This window comes from Pteropus alecto, unplaced genomic scaffold, assembly GCF_000325575.1.
Source record: "Pteropus alecto unplaced genomic scaffold, ASM32557v1 scaffold155, whole genome shotgun sequence".
In the NCBI taxonomy this organism is placed as follows: Eukaryota; Metazoa; Chordata; class Mammalia; order Chiroptera; family Pteropodidae; genus Pteropus; species Pteropus alecto.
This window is the reverse complement of record NW_006438113.1, coordinates 9,737,907-9,759,187: the sequence shown is the minus strand read 5'-3', so window position 1 is coordinate 9,759,187 and position 21,281 is coordinate 9,737,907. Positions and strand designations below refer to the sequence as shown.

The 21,281-nt window shown below is 45.4% G+C and overlaps 2 protein-coding genes across 8 annotated transcripts; one reads left to right on the top strand and one right to left on the bottom strand.

Annotated features, from left to right (window-relative positions):
- Positions 1-426: 426 nt before the first annotated feature.
- VDAC2 (voltage dependent anion channel 2) lies at positions 427-12,517 on the top strand. Of its 2 annotated transcripts, none has more exons than XM_015592291.2 (10): positions 427-596; positions 1,025-1,079; positions 2,185-2,253; positions 3,118-3,167; positions 5,950-6,102; positions 6,196-6,248; positions 6,725-6,952; positions 7,829-7,979; positions 10,357-10,414; positions 11,767-12,517. In XM_015592291.2, exons 2-10 carry the CDS (start codon positions 1,049-1,051, stop codon positions 11,856-11,858), a joined length of 885 nt encoding a protein of 294 aa, XP_015447777.1. In that variant the 5' UTR covers positions 427-596; positions 1,025-1,048; the 3' UTR covers positions 11,859-12,517. The 2 variants fall into 2 exon arrangements, with proteins under 2 accessions (XP_015447777.1, XP_006915552.1); XM_006915490.2 differs by having other exon boundaries at positions 427-818.
- A 1,959-nt stretch (positions 12,518-14,476) lies between these two features.
- Positions 14,477-17,552, bottom strand: COMTD1 (catechol-O-methyltransferase domain containing 1). Of its 6 annotated transcripts, none has more exons than XM_006915489.2 (7): positions 16,351-16,610; positions 16,068-16,195; positions 15,713-15,818; positions 15,506-15,624; positions 15,360-15,414; positions 14,955-15,088; positions 14,477-14,729 (listed from the first exon to the last, which is right to left on the bottom strand). In XM_006915489.2, the coding sequence occupies exons 1-7, from the start codon at positions 16,442-16,444 to the stop codon at positions 14,577-14,579; spliced, it is 789 nt and encodes a 262-aa protein (XP_006915551.1). In that variant the 5' UTR covers positions 16,445-16,610; the 3' UTR covers positions 14,477-14,576. The 6 variants fall into 6 exon arrangements, with proteins under 6 accessions (XP_006915551.1, XP_024905142.1, XP_024905143.1 ...); XM_025049374.1 differs by having other exon boundaries at positions 14,481-14,729; positions 14,854-15,148; positions 15,306-15,414; positions 16,351-17,552; XM_025049375.1 differs by having other exon boundaries at positions 14,481-14,729; positions 14,854-15,088; positions 15,306-15,414; positions 16,351-17,546.
- Between the last annotated feature and the right edge of the window lie 3,729 nt (positions 17,553-21,281).

Genomic DNA, 21,281 nt, shown 5'->3' with positions numbered 1-21,281 from the left:
GTGCTCGTTTGTTCAGAGAGAGGCAGCTCAAGTGTGCCTCCCAGGCGGAGTCCGGCCCAGCATGGCAATTACACTGCCTTAGAAGGCAGACGAAGGAAGGGAGGGGGCGAGGGGTTGGAAGGCGGTGCCCCTGTGCCCACTTGTTTCTCTCTGGGTCTGGAGAGACTGTTTCAGTAGTGCACGCTACACTTGCTCGGGGCAAACGAGGACGACGCTCAGCGGACCCTGCCAAACGCCCCATACTGGGGACTGTCTGCAGGGCTTGGGAACCACAACCAAGACAGAGAGACGGAGAGATGTACGTGACTCGCCGCGTGTGCGGCCACGCCCAGTCGCGCCGGGCCTCGAGCGGGCACGCGCCTGGCGCCCCGCCCCGCCCGTGACGAGCGCGCGCGGGGCCTCCGCCCCATCCCCCGCGCGCGCGGTCCCTACCGCTTGGCGTTCGCCGTTCCCCGCCCCCTCGCCTCTGGGACTGCCCTCGTAGCTGCCTGACCCGAGATCCGGCAGCTTCTGCCTGTCCGGCCCCAGCCGACAGGCCGAGGCAGCCCACCCAGGGGGCGGGGGTGCCCTCGGTCCATGTGGTTGTACCGGAGCAGGTAGGAGTGGGCAGCCGGTGGCGATACGGGGACAGGCGCGGTGGACAGCCCTGGGGACAGCGGCGGGGTCCTGGAGGGGGGAGGACAGGGTTGCGGCGGGCGGAACGGTGTCTCCTTCACTTCGCCCTCCAGCCGCGGCAGCTGCAGCCCGATCCCGAGCGAGCCGAGCGGCCTCAGCTGCGAGCGGAGTGGCGGCGGCGGCCCCCCTCAGGAGACCACTAGGTACCGCCGCGCCCGCCTCACTCCGACGTGGAGGCCTAGGCCTCGGCGGCCAGACAAGAGGCCTGAGCCGGACTCGGGGTTGGCCCTGGCTCCCTAAGATGGCCGCGTCGCCCCGCGCCCCCTCTCCCTTCTCTGTCCGAGACCCCCTTCTGGCTCCTTGACCCGCCTCTTACTTCTGCTGACCGCACTTCTTGTTCCTCCCGCAGATCAGCTCTTCCCGCGGCCTCGCCATGGCGACTTACGGACCTACTTGCGTGCGGCGTAAGTAGACAAGGCATCTCTGACGGATGGGGCGGCTGCGTCCGGGGAGTCCAAGCCTGTCAACCAGATAACCTCAACTTCTTTCTCCCATCTCACTTAGGACTTGGAAATTCACCCTTTTCCATAGCCACTCTACAGTCTTGACCCCCCGGCTCTGTGGAGGAGGGGCTGGGCTTCTGGTTTTCGGATAAAGGGACTAGGCCAGAGGAGTTGGTCTGTGGCCGCATTCACCTTTGGCTTTTGGACGTGTCTTTGACCAACTCAAAAGCAAAAAGTTATTAATAGTTGGATGCGATTTTTGGAGGATTGGATCAGTCATTTTTCTAGAGGAAGTAGTAAACCCCCCCTTGTGAAAGAGCGCAAGGTCATTACACGTGCTCCTAAGGGCGTGGACGCACTTTGTAGAATGAATGAGCTGGTGTTAGGAACTCAGATTGCTTGCACTTAAGCTGCACAGTATTGGCTTAGGACTTGAGTTTGAGTATCGTATTAATATGTTTAAAGTGCTATTTGATATTTAGTTGATGTAGACACTTGTGTGAAACATAGATGGCCGTGTTATTTCTAAGTTACAATATTTAAATTCCCAAAGTATTAATTATGTACCTTTCTCTACCCACTCTAGAATGTTGGTTTTGACCTCAGTAAAGATACTAAAGGATATATTGGGTGAGGGGGCTTTGTCTTAGGTTTTGCTTTTATCTCATTTGGTTAAATCTGCCCATTCTGGTGAATTTTGCAGATCTATCTATATGGATAGATACATGTGTGTACATGTGTTTGATTCTTGTACTAGTCTAAGGAGGTGAGGCTGCAGGCAGTGTGTAAATTTAGGAATAGACAGCCTCTTTTTCTATTTTGGAAGGCATTTCACTAGTTTGTAAAGCTACTTCCTGTGGTTATCCATTATAGAAATAAGACTTTGTTGGGGATGCCTCCTTCATGGATCTTACAATTTTATTGTAGTTTCTAGTGGTATCAAAAACACACATCCAGTAAGTTGGACTGCTTGAATTTAAGGATAGCAAAGATAGCATAATCTAGTTCTTGGACAGAAAGTGGGAGAGCAGGAACCTTAACACTTGGAATGTTTTTTCCCCACCAGCAATGTGTATTCCTCCATCATATGCTGACCTTGGCAAAGCTGCCAGAGACATTTTCAACAAAGGATTTGGTAAGAACTTTTTAAAAAATTTGCGTCATAAGTGAAAATGTGTGTTTGGATTGCTTAGGGAAATTAAATTAATAATTTCTTCAAATTGTAAATATGTTGCTGCATTAATTCTTCTATTTTAGACAAAATTTCTGTTAAATTAGTTCTGTAGCAGTTCACATTTTTCTCCACCGCAGTTTCCTTCAGTTTTTCAAACTCTGGCTCAAAGATTTTACCTTTAAGAAAACAGCTGTGCTTTCATTTCCTTCAGATGTAGTTTAGGCTTTGGTTGACTAGAATTAGTACTATTGTTATTAGAAATTACTGTTTTGCTTTTGTGGTAGTGACTCCTAATGGATTGTGGGCTTTTTCAAGTAAATTTGGGTTTTCTTCTTGAAGATTTTGGTTCACTCTCCCACTTTAAATTATTCCCCCGGTTAGATTATTAATCCTAAAGGGAGATTATTTATCCTTTGAGATAAATGTTCTAAATGTCTATTATAATAAACTATTGGCTATTCTGAAATTCAAGTTGAATTGATTTTCCAATCCAATATTTAGGTTTTAAAGTGGTTTGAAAGATTTTATGTGTGTGTGTGTGTTTGTGTGTATGTGTGCGCACGCGCACGCACGCGCGACCACACCAGATAATACACCAAAACACTAGGCAAAGCTGCATAGAGATTTCTGTCCCTTATGTGGACAGATTTCTGTCTTTTTACATGGAATAGTTTAAGTTTTTTTTTTTTTTTTCATTTAAATACTGTGTATCAGCATACATTTTTATTCCTTCTCTAAATATGTGAAATCTTGATTTTTTTAAAAAACTATTAGTATGCATTTTTATATGAAAGAATCATATTATCATTTGCTCTCTGCTTTAAGGTTTTGGGTTGGTGAAACTGGATGTGAAAACAAAGTCATGCAGTGGTGTGGTGAGTGTTAGCTATCTAATAAAAGTTCTGATGAGCCCTTATAATTTGCTACCCATAAAATAGTCATAACTGAAGATGTCTAGTTATTTTTTATTTAAGGCAGAAGTTAATTTTGTTTTAAGAGATTTGAATGTAACTTGATTTATTTTGGCTTTGGTCTTTTTTCATGTGATCTTTTGCCGTATACTATGTATGCACAAGGTACTCAGGAAGGTCGTGTAGTTTTTTTTTCACTTCGTAAGTTTATAAGCTTGAAGGCAGGAAACCTGTTATACTTTTTCATAACCCTTTCTTTCAGTATCTGTTAAAAGCATTAAGAGTTCTGGGTATAAAAGTAGCAGTAACTCTTAATTCAAGTGCACTGATATTTGTATAATGGTCATGTTCTAGCATCCTTATGAATTTAGAGAATCTTGATCTGGATATTTTTGAAGAGGTTAATATTTTGGTATTTGATGTCTTGATTCTGCCTAACAAAGTCCCTCAAAGGGAGTCGAGTAAAATTTAGTTTTATGTAATTTCTTTTCCTCCTCTAAAATTTTTGTTTTGAGATTATTTTGGGAAATGGCATAATATATATATATTGAATATTATTGGTAATTTTGATAAATTTTTGTTGTCGCTCCCTTAGTTAATGTAACTGGTATTAAAATTAATCCTGTTATAGTTTCTTAATATCTAGACTTGGATTTCTGGGGTTTTATATTTGTCACATCTGTTTGGTTTCTTTGATCTGAAAGGAGCGTGAGTATTCAGTGTGGTTGAGTGACTTATTTGCTTAATGTAACAGGTTTCAGAGCAGTGACTTTTGTTTACTTGTTGTGTTCCTACTCTTAATTTACTGAGGCTCCTTATAAACACTTGCTATAATTTGTTGAAACATAAAAAGACTCAGGCCTTGTGTTTGAAAGACTTATTTGCTGGTTGGAGAGACAAAATACATTTTAAACTTGAGAACAATTAGAGAAATATATCTAGTACTAGATTGTTTGATAAATCAAAATCTTTCTTGGAAAGGAAGAGCTGTGGTGGACAGGGTTAGGAAAGTTTTGTGAAATTAGGTTTAGGATCATAAAGGATGTAGAGGAGTAATTCAGGCATGGTACTGATCTTGTAATGTGTACCTGGCCCCAACTAAGTCCCATTAATAGCTGTTTCTGTTTATTTACCTGAACTCCAGAGATGTCCAATCCACACAAGAACATAGAAGCCTAAACTCTGCTGATTGAGTGAAGGGTGTAGGTTGTAAACTCTGCCAGTGGTGTTACCTGGTCTAGTTTTGGTCCCACAGTGTGGTCTTCTTGCTTTTGTGTTTTGAGGGTTCTTTGACAAATATATAGGCTAGCTCTCAGTCTGTGGATTGATGGATGGCAGTGGGTAGGGCCTCAAGAATCATTAATCGGTGTCACTCAGTAAAAACAGCTACATATACATTCTTCATTCAAGGTATCTGCTAGGAGATCATACTCCGTATATATTATTTTAATAATGCTTTCCTTTTGTGCAGAGCACATGAAAATGTGTAAATCTTTGACAGTGTCAGGTTAGTTTGATCCTTTAGAGATAGGTTTTATTATAATACTTGAGGAAACTAATTCCTAGAAAAGTTCAGTGTCTTCTTCAGTTATTCATTTAGTAAACTACAGAAATGGATGCTAGGACTCCTAATTTTATATCTAGTGTGTTCTTTCCTGACATAAGCCAGATTTCAGGAGATTGTATATAACACCTAAGGCTTTGTGTCTTTCAATATTATACAAATGTTTTATTTCCTAAGTGAAGGATGATTGGCCTTTTCTCTAATTGCACAGTTTTTGGTGTTTCTTAATATTTCATCTTGGAAGATTTCAATTGCCTGCCTGTATACTGAGCTCTGGAAGATTATTAGATTTCTGGATTATCTGTAGCAGATTTTAAATTTCAGATAAGCCCTCCTTCTCAGTTGATGTGCATTTAGGGTTTGGAAAGTTACTTATATTTGCTACAAACAAAAGATAACAATGTACTTCAAATTGATCTCTGTATTAGATTGGTTTTTTTTTTCCTACTGTTATCGTTTGTTGTGCATAATATAGTTTATATTCTGCATGACATAAACCAGTTGTAGAGTAAATCTATAATTCCCGCTTCCTAGTTTTTTGTTTTTTCTTCTTTTTTTAATGAGAATGTGAAAGATGGTTGGGAAGGGATGAAACCTGATGAAGACCATTTTTATCTCAGAAACAGAATGTTGGGATTACTTAAGAATTTAGAAAAACAATTATTTGTTCATGGCATCAGTTCCTACAGGAGGGTACTTTCTCTTTAAGGACTTTCAGGAAACATTTCATAATGAATGGAGTATCTGTTATAAGCTCTGATTTCTACGATGGTTAATCTGTGATTAACCATAGTGACTTAGTTTTTTATTCAATATCAGATAGATTGGATGCAGTGCCAAAACATTCATTCCCTTTTTCCCCTACTGATTTTTGAATCCCAAATAAAATCACCTTGGAATTTCTCTTGAAAGGTGTATGGTTTGTTTTTCACTTGAGAATTAGATACAGATTAAGTTGTGATTGATTGGTTGGAAATGTCAGCTGTAAAGTGGCAATTAATAACTTAGAGGCTGAAGTGTCACTGTTGTATATCATGAGTAGCAGAGGGTATGAATATTTGACAAGCTAGAAAAAAGGATTAATGAAGTTAGTTTTAGTTGTTTTTTTCGTTGGTTTGTGTAAGGTAGTGGATTCTTCAGTAGTTACGAGAAAGTTCATGAAGTTATTTATTGTCTTATTAGGAATTCTCAACATCTGGTTCATCTAATACAGACACTGGAAAAGTTACTGGGACCTTGGAGACCAAATATAAATGGTGTGAGTATGGTCTGACTTTCACAGAGAAATGGAACACTGATAACACTCTGGGAACAGAAATCGCAATTGAAGACCAGGTAACATTTCGAAAATGTGCTTTAGTATTATTTTGCTTCTGTATCTCAAAAAGGCAATAAAGCTGAAAACAAATTCTTTTTCTTTCAAAACAGATTTGTCAAGGTTTGAAACTGACATTTGATACCACTTTTTCACCAAACACAGGGTAAGCATGGTTATTTTTACCTGCTTTAAATTTAAAAGCATTCCTCTTTTGTATATTTAGGAAAGATGCATATTTACTGTTTGATAGATTACCTAGCTGCCTTTTGGTGAATTTCTATGTCTGCCTTGGGGGCATAAACTCTGTGATTTCTATCACTGGCTTTCCTTCAAATATTTGTCTCTTTTCATTGTAGCACTAACTTGAGTAATTAACATGTTTCAAATATGCTTCTGTGATGGATTGCCAGTTCTGCAAAGCAGGCTTTCTGTGGTGGTGGCAGTCCAGTTACCTCATGTGCCCTTGCCTTTTAGTTCATGAGTTATATACTTTTACCTCTTATGGTTATCCTGCTATTTCTTTTATTCTAGTTATACTGCAGTTCGTTTAAGTCTCTTTTTGTGCCCTCTGTGCACAATTTGTGTGTCTAAATATTTTCTACTGGCATCAGTTTTAAATCAGTTTGTTCTTTTTTCCAGAAAGAAAAGTGGTAAAATCAAGTCTTCTTATAAGAGGGAGTGTATAAACCTTGGTTGCGATGTTGACTTTGATTTTGCTGGCCCTGCAATCCATGGTTCAGCTGTCTTTGGTTATGAGGGCTGGCTTGCTGGGTACCAGATGACCTTTGACAGTGCCAAATCAAAGCTGACAAGGAATAACTTTGCAGTGGGCTACAGGACTGGGGACTTCCAGCTACATACTAATGTGTGAGTGTTTCTTTTGTTGGATATTTTGATGTAGGACTTCAGGATGTTACTGATGTCTCCTTTAATTTCTTATTGATGTAGGCTGAACTTAAAGGATTTCTCTTAACCCTTAATAAAAAGAAAAGCATTCTTGGTCATTTCTAGGGTGGCCCTTAGAAATATATAGTTAAAAATGTTAGACTGACTTTTGGAGCTGAGAGCATAAATGTTCATTTCACACAAGGCTTGAAGTGCTTTGTATTTTTAGAAGGGGCCAAGACATTGCCAGACTCTTAAATCAGTGCATTCATTTGACTTAATTGTCCATGATATATGAGGTGCTGATTTGATAGGACTGCTTAAAATGTATGCTGTTTTTACCTAACCCAAAGTAGATGTATAGATCAAAAGGACTTAAAAAAATTTTTTTTTCTTATTGAAAAAATAATGTATTGGTACATAATAGAAAGTACAAAGAAGAAAACCAAATTTCCCATAATCCTCCTACCTAAGTATATAATCTTCGTTAATTGTTGATATTCGGTGTTTCACCTTTTATATGTGTATATAGAAAAAGTACATACTGAAAAGGCTATTTTATAACTCTTTTCCCTTACTGTAATACATTTTGATTATTTTTCTATAGCATTATGTATTCTTCAACTTGATTTTTAGTGGCTGTATGGTAATCCCACTGGATGGATATACCATGATTTATTTAACCAATCCTTGGTTTTGGACATAGGTTGTAGAAAGACCTTTTAAAATGAAAGTTTTTAGTGAAACACTAGAAACCATGTGAGAATTGCTTTTATTTAAATGTAATGCTACATTATTAGCCTAGTGCCTTTGTCATGTTACATTGTTCTAGATTTACTAATTTAAAGTATCTTATAGTAATGATGGGACAGAATTTGGAGGATCAATTTATCAGAAAGTATGTGAAGATCTTGACACTTCAGTAAACCTTGCTTGGACATCAGGTACCAACTGTACTCGCTTCGGCATTGCAGCTAAATATCAGTTGGATCCCACTGCTTCCATTTCTGTGAGTATTATTGTAGGCTGAGAATGAATGGGATTTTGGGTTGTGGGAATTAATCTTGGTTATGTTGACTTGTGTTGAGAATTTAAATTGTAGTTCACATTATCCCCAGTTTACACACATTGGGATTGCAACTTTGAATACTGTTTTTTCTGTGGAGGCAGTGTTAGAAGTTTGATATCCAGGCCATAGGAATTTTTTTAATCTCAGTAGAAATAAGTAGTAACCCTGAATCCCAAGCCTATCTGCACTCAGGGAAGCCAGTGTTTTGGGTCCTGGGCAGTTCTCATTTGGGAGGAAGCACTTTAGTTGTTACTTTGTCTTTTTATGGTTTACAAAATATCTTCAGATTTGATCTCACTGCTCTACATGCCATTTTGTAGGTGAAGAAACCAAAACTTGGAGAGAAAGAACTTACACCATTGCTAGGGGTGAGAGGGAAGAAGGAATAGAGCCAGGCCTGGACTGCATGTCTTTTGATTTCCTTCCTGTTATGGTTACCATCTAGCTCATCCTGCTAGCCTGGGCCTATGCCATCTTTAGCACTGAAAGTCCTGCATCCCAAGGACCCCCTATCACAGGTTAACTGGGTCAGGTGACCACCCTAGTCTTGTCCTTAGGCTTTTTCTGTTATTTTTTCTTTCAGTTGTAGTTGGGGTAGGAGGGAGTGCAGTGTCTCATGGTGTAGAGGTGCTGGCCCCTATTTCAGGCAGAGCAGCAGCTGGTCCTGTGTGTCAGTTGTTTATAGGTCACGGATTGCCTATACTGTAGATACTGGGAATGAAAGAAAGTAAAACCTTCCATGAGAATTATTTGTTATTATAAAGTGATCTTCATTCTTGAGGACAGTATTTTGATAACTTATGCAGTTAAGTTTTAGCCCCATTCTTGTTTTTTTCTTAGCACAGTTGCAATCAAAGAGAATGAGAAGCACTGATAATGCTTTTTTCATTGGCAACGCAGTGATTCATTTATTTTCCCCTTCTCTAACGCAGTGTAACAATAAAATCCTTAGGATTCACATAGCACATTAGTCTCTGGTAGCTCCATTGCTGTTCTCTTCAAATGTATGTCTGTGGCACTATCACAGATTTAGTGCCGGCAGAAGATGCAGCTCTCTCATAGTCTAAAATGGGATAGAAATTTGGGACCTGTGTTTCCTTGAGTGATTCCTGGCATTATTTGGAAATGTATCTAGCATTTCCCACCTAAGTAGTGCTGCTGTTACCCCAGTCAGGCATCACCCGAAGGATTGCTTAAGCCCCATCACAGTTTCATGGTTGACTCCTATTCTAAAGTAGTAGGAACTTGTATCCAGTTTTTTGAGGCTTTTAATTTGTTGGGCACAGATGGTCACTGGTGAGGCATTTCTTCTTGAGAAATGGTCATTGGTGGCTTATGAAGTCTTGGTTTTAGTGCCAAGTGAGTATAAGTGCTGTTTGTTTGATTTTTGTCTGTATTGTTACATCATTTGGATTGGGCTGTTTTGTATGAAAGAGTATAGACATCAAAGCATTTCCAAGTCTGTTTTGATCCCAGAGGCTGTTCGTTACCTTTTTTTAATCATAGCTCTCAAAGTGTTGAGCAAAGAGCAACCTCTAGGCTCTGGAGATTGGAACCAGGTGCTCCCATTTACAACCTTAGGCTTAATGATGTTAGTAGTGGAAGAGAAGGGAGCTACTCCTTACCATGTCTTGTTCTCCAGGGTTCTTTTTAGCCATTCAAGGACTAAATCGTAAAATAATAGAATTGTCCAAGGACGGCAGGGACCTGGATTGGTAATCATGCCCATTGGAATGTCTTTCTCAAGCACACTCTAGTTACAGCTAAAATCCAGGGGCATTAATAAGAGGTGTGAAAATGTGTGGTAAAAGAATTTTAATTGATCTTATTCTTAGAGGAAGTGCTTGGCATTTAGAGATTTTGAACACTGATGGTTTTGATTCTTTAGATCACCTAAAATAGTAACGTGTGTGTGTCAAAGTCATGGATTTAAACTTCACATCCCACTTTGAGGCTGGTGTGTATCACGTAGCAAGTGAGCACATTTGGCATGGTTTTATTGTGCTAGATTAGACTCAACAAGGATTATTTTTATGAGAGTGCTTAGGTTCTCGCACTTATAAGGATAATTTTGGGGTCTGTAGACACATCCCAGTAGATAGCAAGAGTATTGTCTCCTGCTGACAATTTGATTTTGAGTTTAATGGATAAGAGCTAAGTGGCACCTGGTTTTTGTTTGGCTTAATAATATTAAATTTTATTATGTGAATCAAATGCTGAACACGTCAATACAGGAATGATATATTCCTATGATAGGAAAACATGTAGGGGCTTTATCTTCTTTCAAAATTTTAAAGGTTTTTACATTTTATTTTAGGCAAAAGTCAACAACTCTAGTTTAATTGGAGTGGGCTACACTCAGACTCTGAGGCCTGGTAAGTATTCTTGATAAAGTAGGATTTTTCTGATAGTGTTTTAAAAATTAGTTTTCATTTCTCGGCTTCTCTTGCATATCTCTTAAGCATACAGAAGAATTGACAGAAAAGTACAATGAATACGATTACTTTTTGCCACAATTTTGTATTCTGCTCTCCTCACATTTTTTTTTTCCTGGGCTTTTTGGAAGCTGCAGGTATCATGACACTTCCCTAAATGCTTAAGGGTGCGTCTCTTCAGAATGAGAATGTTCTCCTGCATAAAAACACAATACTGTTATCAACCTAAGAAAATTAACAGTGATGCCATTATTATTTAATATCCATTCTCTATTCACTTTCCTCACTTGTACCTGAAATGTCTTATAATTTTTATTTCTTAAAAAGTTCTTTCATTGCTTTGGTTGTTCAGTCTTCCTCATTTACTTTGCATAATATTTTTGAACCTTGCTGTGTTTTCTAGAGCAGTACTTCTCAAACGTCAGTGTGTATGTAAATCACCTGGGGGATCTTGTTAAAATGCAGATTCTGAGTCCATAGGTCTGGGATGAGGGCTTTTGTCTTTCTAACAAGCTCTTAAATGATGCCAGTGTGCCTGATTATTGAACCGTCATTTGGATAGCAGGGTTCTAGAGCACTTGGAACATTTGCCTCCTCCAAATAGGGATTTCCCCGCAGACTTTGTATTTTGACTAGTTGGAAACCTAAAAGAGCATTACTGTGAACACTCATATGCCCTTCCCCATGTTCACCAATTACTAATGTTTATCACATTTGTTTTATCTTTCCGTGTCTGTATACATAATCCTTTTTTCTTTTTTTTCGCATGCGCTTGTGGATTATTTAAATGTATGTTTTATACACAAGTGGACACAGCACTAGCGTGCATATCCTAGGAGCAAGACTTGGTTCTTCATGACTACAATACTACTGTCACAGCAAAGAAAATTAACATTATTAATACCTAATATGTACTATAGTCTATTCAGATTTCCTTACTTGTCCCCAAAATGTTTCTTTTTTGTAGTTTTTCCTTTCTAGGATCCAGTTACAGTTGTTTAGTCTCCTTTAGTCTGGATAACAATATTGAACATTAATGTATTTTCGAGAGCACTTTTGAACTTTATTAACATTTTTATGCTCTGTGATTTGATGCCTTAACCTGGGATGGTGCCAGCTGAACTCTCTCTGGTATCTCAGATTCTCCCAGGTGCCCTCTGGTGGCTGGAACTTTGGGACAGCTGACAACACTGAGGAAAAGTGACAGGCTAACTCTGGGGTAATATCAAAGAAGACTGCAGACTCTCATGAAGTATTTCACACACATCATGGTTCTCTGCTTTTGTTTATAGGTGTGAAGCTTACACTGTCTGCTCTGGTAGATGGGAAGAGCATTAATGCTGGAGGCCACAAACTTGGGCTTGCCCTGGAGTTGGAGGCTTAATCCAGTTGAAAGAAACCTTTGGGAATGGATATCGGAAGATTTGGCCTTAATATATTTCCAGTGTGACCAGCAGGCTTTTTTCCCCTCAAGAAGGTGATCAAAACAAAGGATGATCTAAACAAGAGCTGTATTTTAAATATTTAGACAGTTACTTGTTAGCTGGTTTCTAGTTGAATTGGTTATCTATCTAGTTACCAATGCTGCAGTCGTGCAGTCACCTATACATTATTTAAATGTATTTAACTGTTAAATGCACTATCCATCAATAATGAAATAGACCTTTATGAAAACTGTGCAATTGTGTGCATGTTTGTTGTTTGTTTTTATGTTCTTTTAACATTGACTATTGCCATTGAATGAGATGGATCAGTGGATTTAAGATGAGGTTAAAATTTTTTTTTGTTAAATTCAATCATTAGAATCACTTTGGTATCCTAAAATATTACAAATTATGAATAAAACAAGTATACATAATTAATGACTCCAAGTATTTACAGAGTTAAAAATTTGCTAGTTAGGGTCAAATCTTTCTGGTATCTAGCTAATACTTAATTTTTCCAGTGAGCATTTTGCTCTTTACCAAAATCTGTGCCACAAAGTCATGTGTCCCTGGAGTAACTCCCTGAGCTTTTTAGACTACAATAAAATAAGAGGATATATGTCTTTATATCTCCAGTTTGTAAGTTTGTGCAAAATTACATTGGAATATTGTTAACTCCAGGAAAGGCTGAAGAGTAAATGATGAACGGATGATGCTGAAAAGTTATATATATACAAACAATACCCCTGCGACCTATTGTTACAGAAAATGAACTAGGCCCTAGTTAGATGGGATGAGACTAGGTGTAGAGAAATGGAATAAGGTGTAGGCGGTATCAAAGGGACTGAGAGAGGAGTATGTGGGCCCACCGAGAGGTGATTACTCAATTTCTTTCAGGCAGATACTCACTGAAAAGCTTGGGCCTAAGTCCAAGACCAGAGGCAATACCTTCAGGTTCTGTGGTCATTGGCCTTCATCTGGACTTGAGCTCGATGATAGAAAGTAATAGATGTTTCTAGTTGAAGAAGTAGGAGAGAGCAAGTGTTTTTGATGGGAAGAGACAGTTTGAAGGATAGGGTCAGAGATTAGAGATGGGGGCAAGTTTTAACAAATTCAGTACTACACCCGAAATAGTTTGAAGCCTGAGAGAGAACAGATAAGAAAATGTAGTACTCTGAGACTCATTACCCCAAAAGTGATACATGCTGAAAATTTCCAGGTCAAGAGAAATTAGAGACCTAAGCAAGCTCTCCACACAGGTATACTGGGGGGCACAAAGGCCCCCTTTGGTCTCACTATGTTTGACCTGTGGGACTGGCTGGAATGGCTCATTTAGGATACATAAGAGAAGATGAAGTAGACTAACAGCCTCTCAAACTGCTGGTGGTGCTGGGGCAGGGATGAAACATGGACACTAGGCCTGGTGGCACCTGCAGCCTCCTGGATGGCCTGCCGCCCCTTAACTGTTGGTCCTCATGCTGTGATTGGAGTTCACCTGGTCCAATGCTCTGGACTAGGATGTGACTTTACCTTGCAAGAAGTGGCACAAGCGAGTTACCAGTTTATCAAGGATCTACTTAGAGAAAATTGGACCTATTCACCCACATGTATCCTAGTATACTGTTATGAGTGGGAGAGAGAAGGGTAGGTTTATAGCCAGGGGCCTGAGTGTTGTCTAAAATGCAAGATATATCCCAGTTGCTGTAGGATTATGAAAGTTGCCACTTGTGGGCTCATGTGACTTCTGATTTTAGCAGCCTCCTGGTAGAGTTCTACCACCCAGGCCTAACTAGGTGGTGGCAAAACCTACTTGTATTCTAGGCTGATGCCTTTTCTGCTTGAGGCGTTAGTGGAAAGAACACTTAATACCTGAGCCTGATTTTCAGCTGTAGTGTGGAGATCTTCCTGTGGGATTGGGGAGGTTCAAATAAGAAAAGTGAAGCACCTGGCTCTCTCCACCTCCATGCATAGGTGGTGGTGGTGCTGGAAAGCCTAACTTCCTCTTCATCTTCCTCTGGAGATCTTGTTAAAGATTGCCATGCTGATGGTCTCCAACCTGTAAGACTGTTTCACACCTCTGGCCCGTGATCCCACCCAGTCCCACCTTCCTCCAGGACTCGAAGGGGAGGGCACCCTTGAGGTCCCCAGGTCTAAGTCAAATGGCCTGGTTCACAGAGGTGAGGCCAAGCTGACAGTTCTGTGAAAATAGGCAAGTGGCAGGCAGAACTGGCATAAGCTACTCCCCTGCAAGGCCTTTTGTCAGAATCGAGATATTGACTCCCCACCAGTCCCAGCTGAACTGAACAGGAACTTCATTCACTTGTCCTTCCTAGGAAGAGAGAGATACAGGAGAGAGATCAAGGAGGGCTCTACACCGCCAGCCTTCAGGGTCTGTGGAGTGGAGGCAAACTTCAGGAGCTGGGGCCTCTGGCCACAGCCCTTGTGCCAGGCTGTCCTCAGGACTGCCAGGGAGGGGATGAACATCTGACCTTAAGGCTCCCTTTTGCTCAAGAAGCTGCGTGTGCTGGGCTTTTCCTCCCCACCCCACTTAAGTGCCGCGTATGGAAGCTCAGAAGAATGTGTCCCGTCTAGACCTCACTTTATTGACAGATTTAAAACTGGGTCGATGGCTGGGGTTCCCAGGTCCCCTCCATCGAGGCCACAGCTAGGTGCCAACCTTAGATCTTGAAGGCTAAAGTGAGGCCGTCGCCCAGGGGCAGGAGGCTGATGTGGACCCTGGCATCCCGTAGGATGCGCTCATTCAGGTTTCGCACGAACTGGGCCTGCGGGTCCCGAGGCTGAGGCTGCAACACCTCTCCTCCCCAGAGGACCTGCGGAAGGGCGGGGCATCATGGTGGAACGGGCCTCTGAGGGAGGTGCCTGAGCAGGAGGCGGGGCGAGGGCTGCAGCTGGGGAAAGCCTGGGGACTCGGCTGCAATATCTTAAGGAGCTTACCTGAGTACTGGGTGGGGCGTTTGGGGGCGTGGCATAGGGAGGGGCCAAGGGCGACAGACACACTCAGCCCGAGAGGATTCTTCCCCTATTCTATCCCTTACACTGAGGACAGCGAGGACGCCTCCGGGTCTCAGCAGCTGCAAGCACCGCTCGTAGTAGGCGGTGCAGTTGTCTTTGTCGGCGTCCATCACTGCCACGTCGAAGGTGCCGGCCTCGCCCGCAGCCAGGAGCTCGTCTTGCGGGGAAGGGAGGGGCAGATGCGGCTGAGTCCGAAAGCCCCGATGACCGGAAGCCCCTGCCCAAGCCAGTCCAGGTGTTGTGGCCTCTCAGGGACTCTGGCCTCGAGGGCGCCAGCCCTGCTACCCTGCGTGTGGCTGTATACCGTGAGGCTGGGCGGTGGGGGGCTGTAATTGCCCCAAACCTGTCCGGAGGACCTGGTTACTAGCTCGCACCTGGTGGCCCCATTTGGGAAATGGCGCGTGGGCCCTTTCCACTCCTGTGCTCACCCAGGGTCTCCAGGGCGGGCTTCAATCGAAGATCGATCTTGTGCTCCTCCTCAGCCTGCGAAAAGAGTGGGGTCAGAGACAGCACGTCCCATATGGAGCTGAGAGTGGAGTGGTCGGCCTCCAGGGACCTGACGTGGGTCGCTCACCTGCCTCCACAGGGGCCGCCCCAGCTCTGGGGGCCCCGGGTTCACCTCGCAGGTCACCACGCGCCCGGCCGGGGGCAGCGCCAAAGCCAATGCTAGGGCTGAGTAGCCTGTGAAAGTGCCTAGGGACAGGAACACGGACAGGATCAGACCACAGTGGGGAGATGGCTGGTGAATTCGGTCCCCAGTAATCGCGGTCGCGCGCCCTACCCAAGTCCAGCGCCTTCTTGGCCTTAATGAGCCGCGCCAGGTTGGCCAAAAGCTGGGCCTGCTCACAGGTCATCATGGAATTCCCCTGCGGCTGCTCCAGAGTCAGCTGAGTGATGGGGAGAGGGGGGGCGGGGAGAGGGTCGCACCAGACCTGTCGGTCACCCAGCCCAGCCCCACTCACAGTTCAGGACCCTCCGGGTGAGGCTGTGGGTGTGGCCTGGGGGAACGCCCACCGCACCCGGGCTCGAGAGCATGGAAACCCAGAATAGGTCACCGCCCAGCCCAGGGTCACACAGCCACGTGGGATCCGCAGGGCACGAGGTGGGCGCCTGTTCCCGCCCCGCGCCCTGCTGACCAGCCGCAGGCTCCGCAGCGCCGGATGCTCACGCATGGAGCGGCTCAGCAGATACTGCCACAGGGGGCTGTCCTCAGGGGGCAGCAGGCGCTTCTCTCGCCGGGATCGCCATGGAGGGCACCGTCTCCCTGCCGGAGAAAGGGGTGCTGGATCAGGGCTTGAAACTCTAGGGCACCACGGGTGAGCCTCGGCCGCAGCCAGTGTGGATTCACGGGCTCTGCTCCCGCGCCCGTTCCGCCTGCGGGGGCTCTGCGGAGGCTGCGGCAGGCTCGGCCCTACTCACCCAGGAAGAGGCCAGTAGCGAAGGCAGCGCCCAGAGCGGCCGAGCCCAGGGCCAGCGCGGCGGGCACAGAAATCCGGGGCATGGGCTGGGTCATGGCGCGGGCAGGAGGCTGCGGCGGCAAGGTCACTTGTGCTGGGGCACCCGGGAACGCACTGGGACCTTCCGGCCCTCCCTGTTTCGCCTTGTCGGGGTACTGCCCGCGGAGCTGCGGCCTCGACCGCCATCTGGCGGCCGCACGTCTCTACTGCAAGCTCTGCCCGAGCGAGCCGGGCGCCATCCGGTGGCCTCGCTTGGAACTTCGCCTGGCGGAGAGCAAGACCTGCATCTAGGGTCTGCAGACCTGGGCTAGGGAGGAAAAATTTGATATGCTTCTTCCTCATCTCTACTATTTCCGCTGAAGTCCCCTGGGGCATGTGTGGGAGGGTAGGTGGGCCGTCGGCGTAACAGGATAGTAATGAGTACATAGCGATAGAAATTAAAGGAGTTCCTGAGAAGAACTGAGAATCAAAGGAGGCCTTTGGGGGAAGTGACCAAAGGTGTCAGGCTGAAGGAGTGAACAACCTGGTTTGTGGAGGTACGACCAGAGGTTGGCTGGGGCAGATCAGGTTGATGGGGCACTGAGACAATGTCCTTAGTTAGAATCTTGGGTACCAAATAGACGTGGGTGTGCGATCTTGGGCCCATTAGTCTCTCTGAGCTTCAATTTCCTTTGTGTAAAACGGGGACCACGATCTAATTGTAAATGGCACCAGATCCCACAGCCTGGCATGCAGTAGGTGCTCGATAAGTGGCAGCTGCTATTATGATCATAGGTTGGAGTGAAGACATCTTGGGGAGGAAAGCGATGGGAGGAGGGCAGGTGAGGTCTCCTTGCAGGCTGTTCTGCAGGGACATCATCCAGTGAGCACTGATTGAACACCTACTGTGTGTTAAACTCGGGGAGGCGGAATAAGTTGTCCTGGCTTGTATTCTTAGTGAAGCTGGGTTCAGAGACCACAGGACACACAGAATTGGTGAGTAACCCCAACTTCACAGTTTCCTCTTCTGTAAAATGGGGTTATTAATGGTCCCGACACTCCAGGGGATGAAATGAGAAAATGCAGGTGAAGGACTTACACAGGGCCCAGCACTTAGTGGGCTACAACTGTTAACATTTAAAAGGAGTCAAACTCCAAAGGGCACAAGGTCACCCTGCTGCTGCTCTCCAGCTGTCCTGGCCAGACTAGAATTACACTGGGAGCTTCCCAGGCAGAGCTCAGCGCCAGCAAGGCCCCAAAGCAGGCCTGTTGGAGGTGGGGGGGCGGTCAGTTAGAGGGCGGCTTGGCTGAGGCAGAATACTGAGTTGAGCAGGAGAGAAACTAGAAGCAAGGGACTGACCCGAGCTGCCGGAAGCCTGGGCCTTAGGTTGGCTGCGCAGGAGGAGGCCCAGTTCCGGGGCGGGGCTCCGGGAGCCAGAGGCATGGCCTCCAATCAGACGCAGGGGTGGGACTGGTACTCTGACCAATCAACCGGCGCCCCCAGGCCGGAGGCGGGGGGAAGGAGCCTGCTGTTCAGCCCCTGGGCCTGGGTGCTGGGTGGGTCCACGTCCTGCTGTCCAGCTCCTCCCACTCCCCTATCACCAGGCAAGTGGCCGGCTCCGAGGAGAAGCTCCTCCCCCTTTACCTTTAGAGCCTCTGCATCCTGCTTGGCCCTATAAATATTTCTCCGACCTGATCAGGGTCTCATTCCCCAGGGTCAGGACTGGGGCTGCTGGTCTTTTCTCCCCCAGAGCTGAGCACACAACAAGTGATAAATGTTCTGAATAGTGTGCTGGCGGTGCCTCAGGCTTCTTGCTATCTGAGCAGCCAGTTTAGACAGTAAAAATAGTAACAGTGGGGGCCTTTTATTGAGCAGCAGGCCTCCCTGTGAGGCTGTGATATTATTCCCATTCTCCAGAGGAGGAAACCAAAATTCAGAGAGACGACCCTCTACATGCTTGCTCCCCAGTCCCCCCTCTTGCTCTCTTAAACCCTCTAACACTCTGGCCAGAGCGGGAAACACCTATGAGTTTCTCTGACATACTAGGCTGCAGCCAGAACAAGACTCCCAAGAAGCGCTTTTCTGCCACCACTGATGGGGCCCCTCCACCAAGCCAGGCGGCATGTGGGCTCTGGACTCTAGCTGGGGCTAAAGACTCCAATGTCTCCCCTGTCTGGGAGTCCAGGTTTAACCAGGCCGCCAGCTCACTTCAGAACCTCCCTCCCCAGCCTGGCTTCAGGCCGGAGCCAGGGAGGTGCTGGGGTTGGGGTGGGGGCTGGCGCGCGGGCAGGGAGGAGAGGCATGTCACCATATATCCCCGTCAGATTAAAAAACTAATTTGAAAAGATTAATGTATTCCATTCTTGTTACGCTGGCTCTGATACCTCTGGGCCCGCGGCCGCTCTGCCTCCTGATTATTGAATTTTTATGGCCTGGTAATTAATTGCAGATTCCCTGTTTTGTTCTATTTCTTTTTCTCTGACATTTTAATTTCAACAAAAAGCAGTGGTCTCCATGCAGGTTCTCTCTGGAGATCCTAATGGTCTATAAAACAGAATGACTTATAGACGTGGCACCCACTTCAGTTGGCGAGCGATTGTTTGAAACCTTGCTGATCACGCAAAATTTAATTTTTCCATCTCCCTCCCCTATTTGCTCCTCATTTCTTTTCTCTTCCATTGCAGCGCCAGCATCTCAGTTCACAATGAAGGGAGCAAAGTGTCACCTCCGAATCTGTTACAGGGCTTTTTCCTAGAAGGCCAAGGGGCTGAAGACAAAATAGGTTTGATTCTTTTCATTAGAGGTGGCCCCGGAGTTGGGGGATGGGAGGCTAGACCTCCCCAGAGGGCCATGTGGATGTGGGCAGCTGCCCCAGGGGAGGGGGGAAGACCTTTTCTACCTCTCTCAGTTTCCCTTTTGGCCAAATAGAGCTGCCCTGTTAGGCACCAAGGAGCCTACGGGCTCATGAAGCCAAAGGAATTGAGTGTCTGTATATTCCCTTAGGTTCATGCCAGGAAGTCAGGGGGTTGACCCTCGACCAATTCTTAGCCAAACCAGGTCACTGGGAATAGCTGTTTGCAAAAACGGTTCTGGAAGAAGCATCTGAGTTTTTACCCTAATGCCCCAACTTTTACATCTTCCAGCCCTGCTAACATCACACAGGCTAGGCTCCCTGCACCCCACCTCCCGCTCCCCACCTTGCTCCTCAGTACTGGGTGGGGCAGGGGCAGAGGAGTACTGTGTCATGGGTCAGATTGGGCCTCAGGGATTGGAAGGATCTCACATGTCTTCAGGAGCCAGGCAGTTGGGTGAGGGGAGCGCAATAGGGACCAGTGGGGACTGTGGCACTCCAAATCCTTTCCTTATCAAAAGGCAGAGTAGCCACTTCATTCCAGCCCATGCCGCCATGTGGGAAGATAGATGTAGTGAGGCCAGAACTTATGATACTTTCAAGAGAAGTTGGAAATGTGGCTTTTAATGTGAAACCTCACAATTTAAATTATTCAGGTCAGCCTTTTTTTTTTTAAGCACTGGGTCAGCTGAACTGAATACATCTTTGATCTGGCCCATGGAACAACCGTTTCCTCTGATGTGAAGTATGGATCAGAGAAGTTAGGACGTGGGAGTGGAGTCCACCAGGACCTGAAGGGCCTCAGTGGCTGGCTGATCACCCACTTCCCGTCCCTGCCCCAGGAATCTTCTTCCTGCCTTGGGCCCTTCAGTCCCCTTCCCGCACTCAGCGGGCTCCCCCGAAGTGGATGTGGGCTGTCAGAGTTGCCTTTGGGTCTCTCTCCAGGACTTGCCTTCTTTGGGCCTCTCCTCTCCACAGGAAAACTGTAGCCTGGAGTCTGACCACACCTGGGTAAGGTCTGCCGAACTCCCCAGAAAGGACGGCACCTTTTCAATAAGACCTTTCCATGTGGAGGCAATACCCTGACTCTTGGGCTCCAGGGGGCCGTTTCGGGCTGAGTGGACGGATGCAGATAGACCGTGGGTCAGGGGCTTCTGGGGCTCCTGAGATAAGCTGAGGAGGACAGGGGGCCCTCAGTCTGCTCCTGTCTTCTCAGTGCTGAGGTGCTGCAGAACTGGCACTGGCAATGCCTCAGCCTCTAGTGCCTCAGTTTCCTCATCTAGATAGACCAAATGGAAGTGCCAGCATGGGCTCCAGTGTCAGATGAACTTGGGTTCAAACACTGGTCCCACTGCTCACTTTCTGGCTGTGTGAGCTTAGAGTTCCTCAGAAATCCAAAGTGGAGATGATACTTCTGTGTTAGTGTTCTATTGGAACCTCATGAACTACCACACACCTAGTGGCTTAAAACAACACCCATTTATTATCTCACGGTTCTGTAGGTCAGAAGATCAGCAAGGTGTGGCCAGATTCTCTGCTTAGGGTTTCACCAGCTTGAAGTCACAGTGTCATCTGGGGCTGTAGTTCTACCCTGGGGCTCTGGGCCCTCTTCCAAGCTCTCTAACTATTGGCAGATTCAGTTCTTTCTCACAAAGCTCCTCCATCTTTAAGGCAAGCAAAAGCACTTTGAATCTTTCTGATGCTTCAGATCTCTCTGCTTTCCTCGTTGGCTTTTAAGGGCTCCTGTGATTACGTTGGGCCAACCCAGATAATCCAGGATAACCTTCATATTTTAAGGTGAGCTGGTTAATAACCTTAGTTACACCTGCGAAGTCTTCCTTGCCATCTAAAACGACCCCCATGGAAATAACATTGGTGGTGGAGATCACGAGAGGATGGCAGAGTTCTTCCTGTCACAACCTTCATCCTCTCACAGTGGTCGTACAGATTCAAATACCCTTGCCTGGTTCCCGTCCCCCTTCCTTTAGAAACACAGGATTAGATATTTAAATCCACAGGATTCTCTGCTGTGGCATGAACAGAATGGGAGGTGGGACTGTTC

Excerpts from the sequence above, each read along its gene's own strand:
- VDAC2 (XM_015592291.2), top strand. The coding sequence starts at position 1,049 with ATGGCGACTTACGGACCTACTTGCGTGCGGC. Across the intron at positions 6,103-6,195 it reads AAATCGCAATTGAAGACCAG|ATTTGTCAAGGTTTGAAACT; the intron begins GTAACATTTCGA and ends CTTTCAAAACAG. Across the intron at positions 7,980-10,356 it reads ATCCCACTGCTTCCATTTCT|GCAAAAGTCAACAACTCTAG; the intron begins GTGAGTATTATT and ends ATTTTATTTTAG.
- COMTD1 (XM_025049374.1), bottom strand. The coding sequence starts at position 16,444 with ATGACCCAGCCCATGCCCCGGATTTCTGTGCCCGCCGCGCTGGCCCTG. Across the intron at positions 15,149-15,305 it reads TTCCCAAATGGGGCCACCAG|GGGCTTCCGGTCATCGGGGC; the intron begins GTGCGAGCTAGT and ends TGGCTTGGGCAG. Across the intron at positions 14,730-14,853 it reads ACGCCCCACCCAGTACTCAG|GTCCTCTGGGGAGGAGAGGT; the intron begins GTAAGCTCCTTA and ends GCCCTTCCGCAG.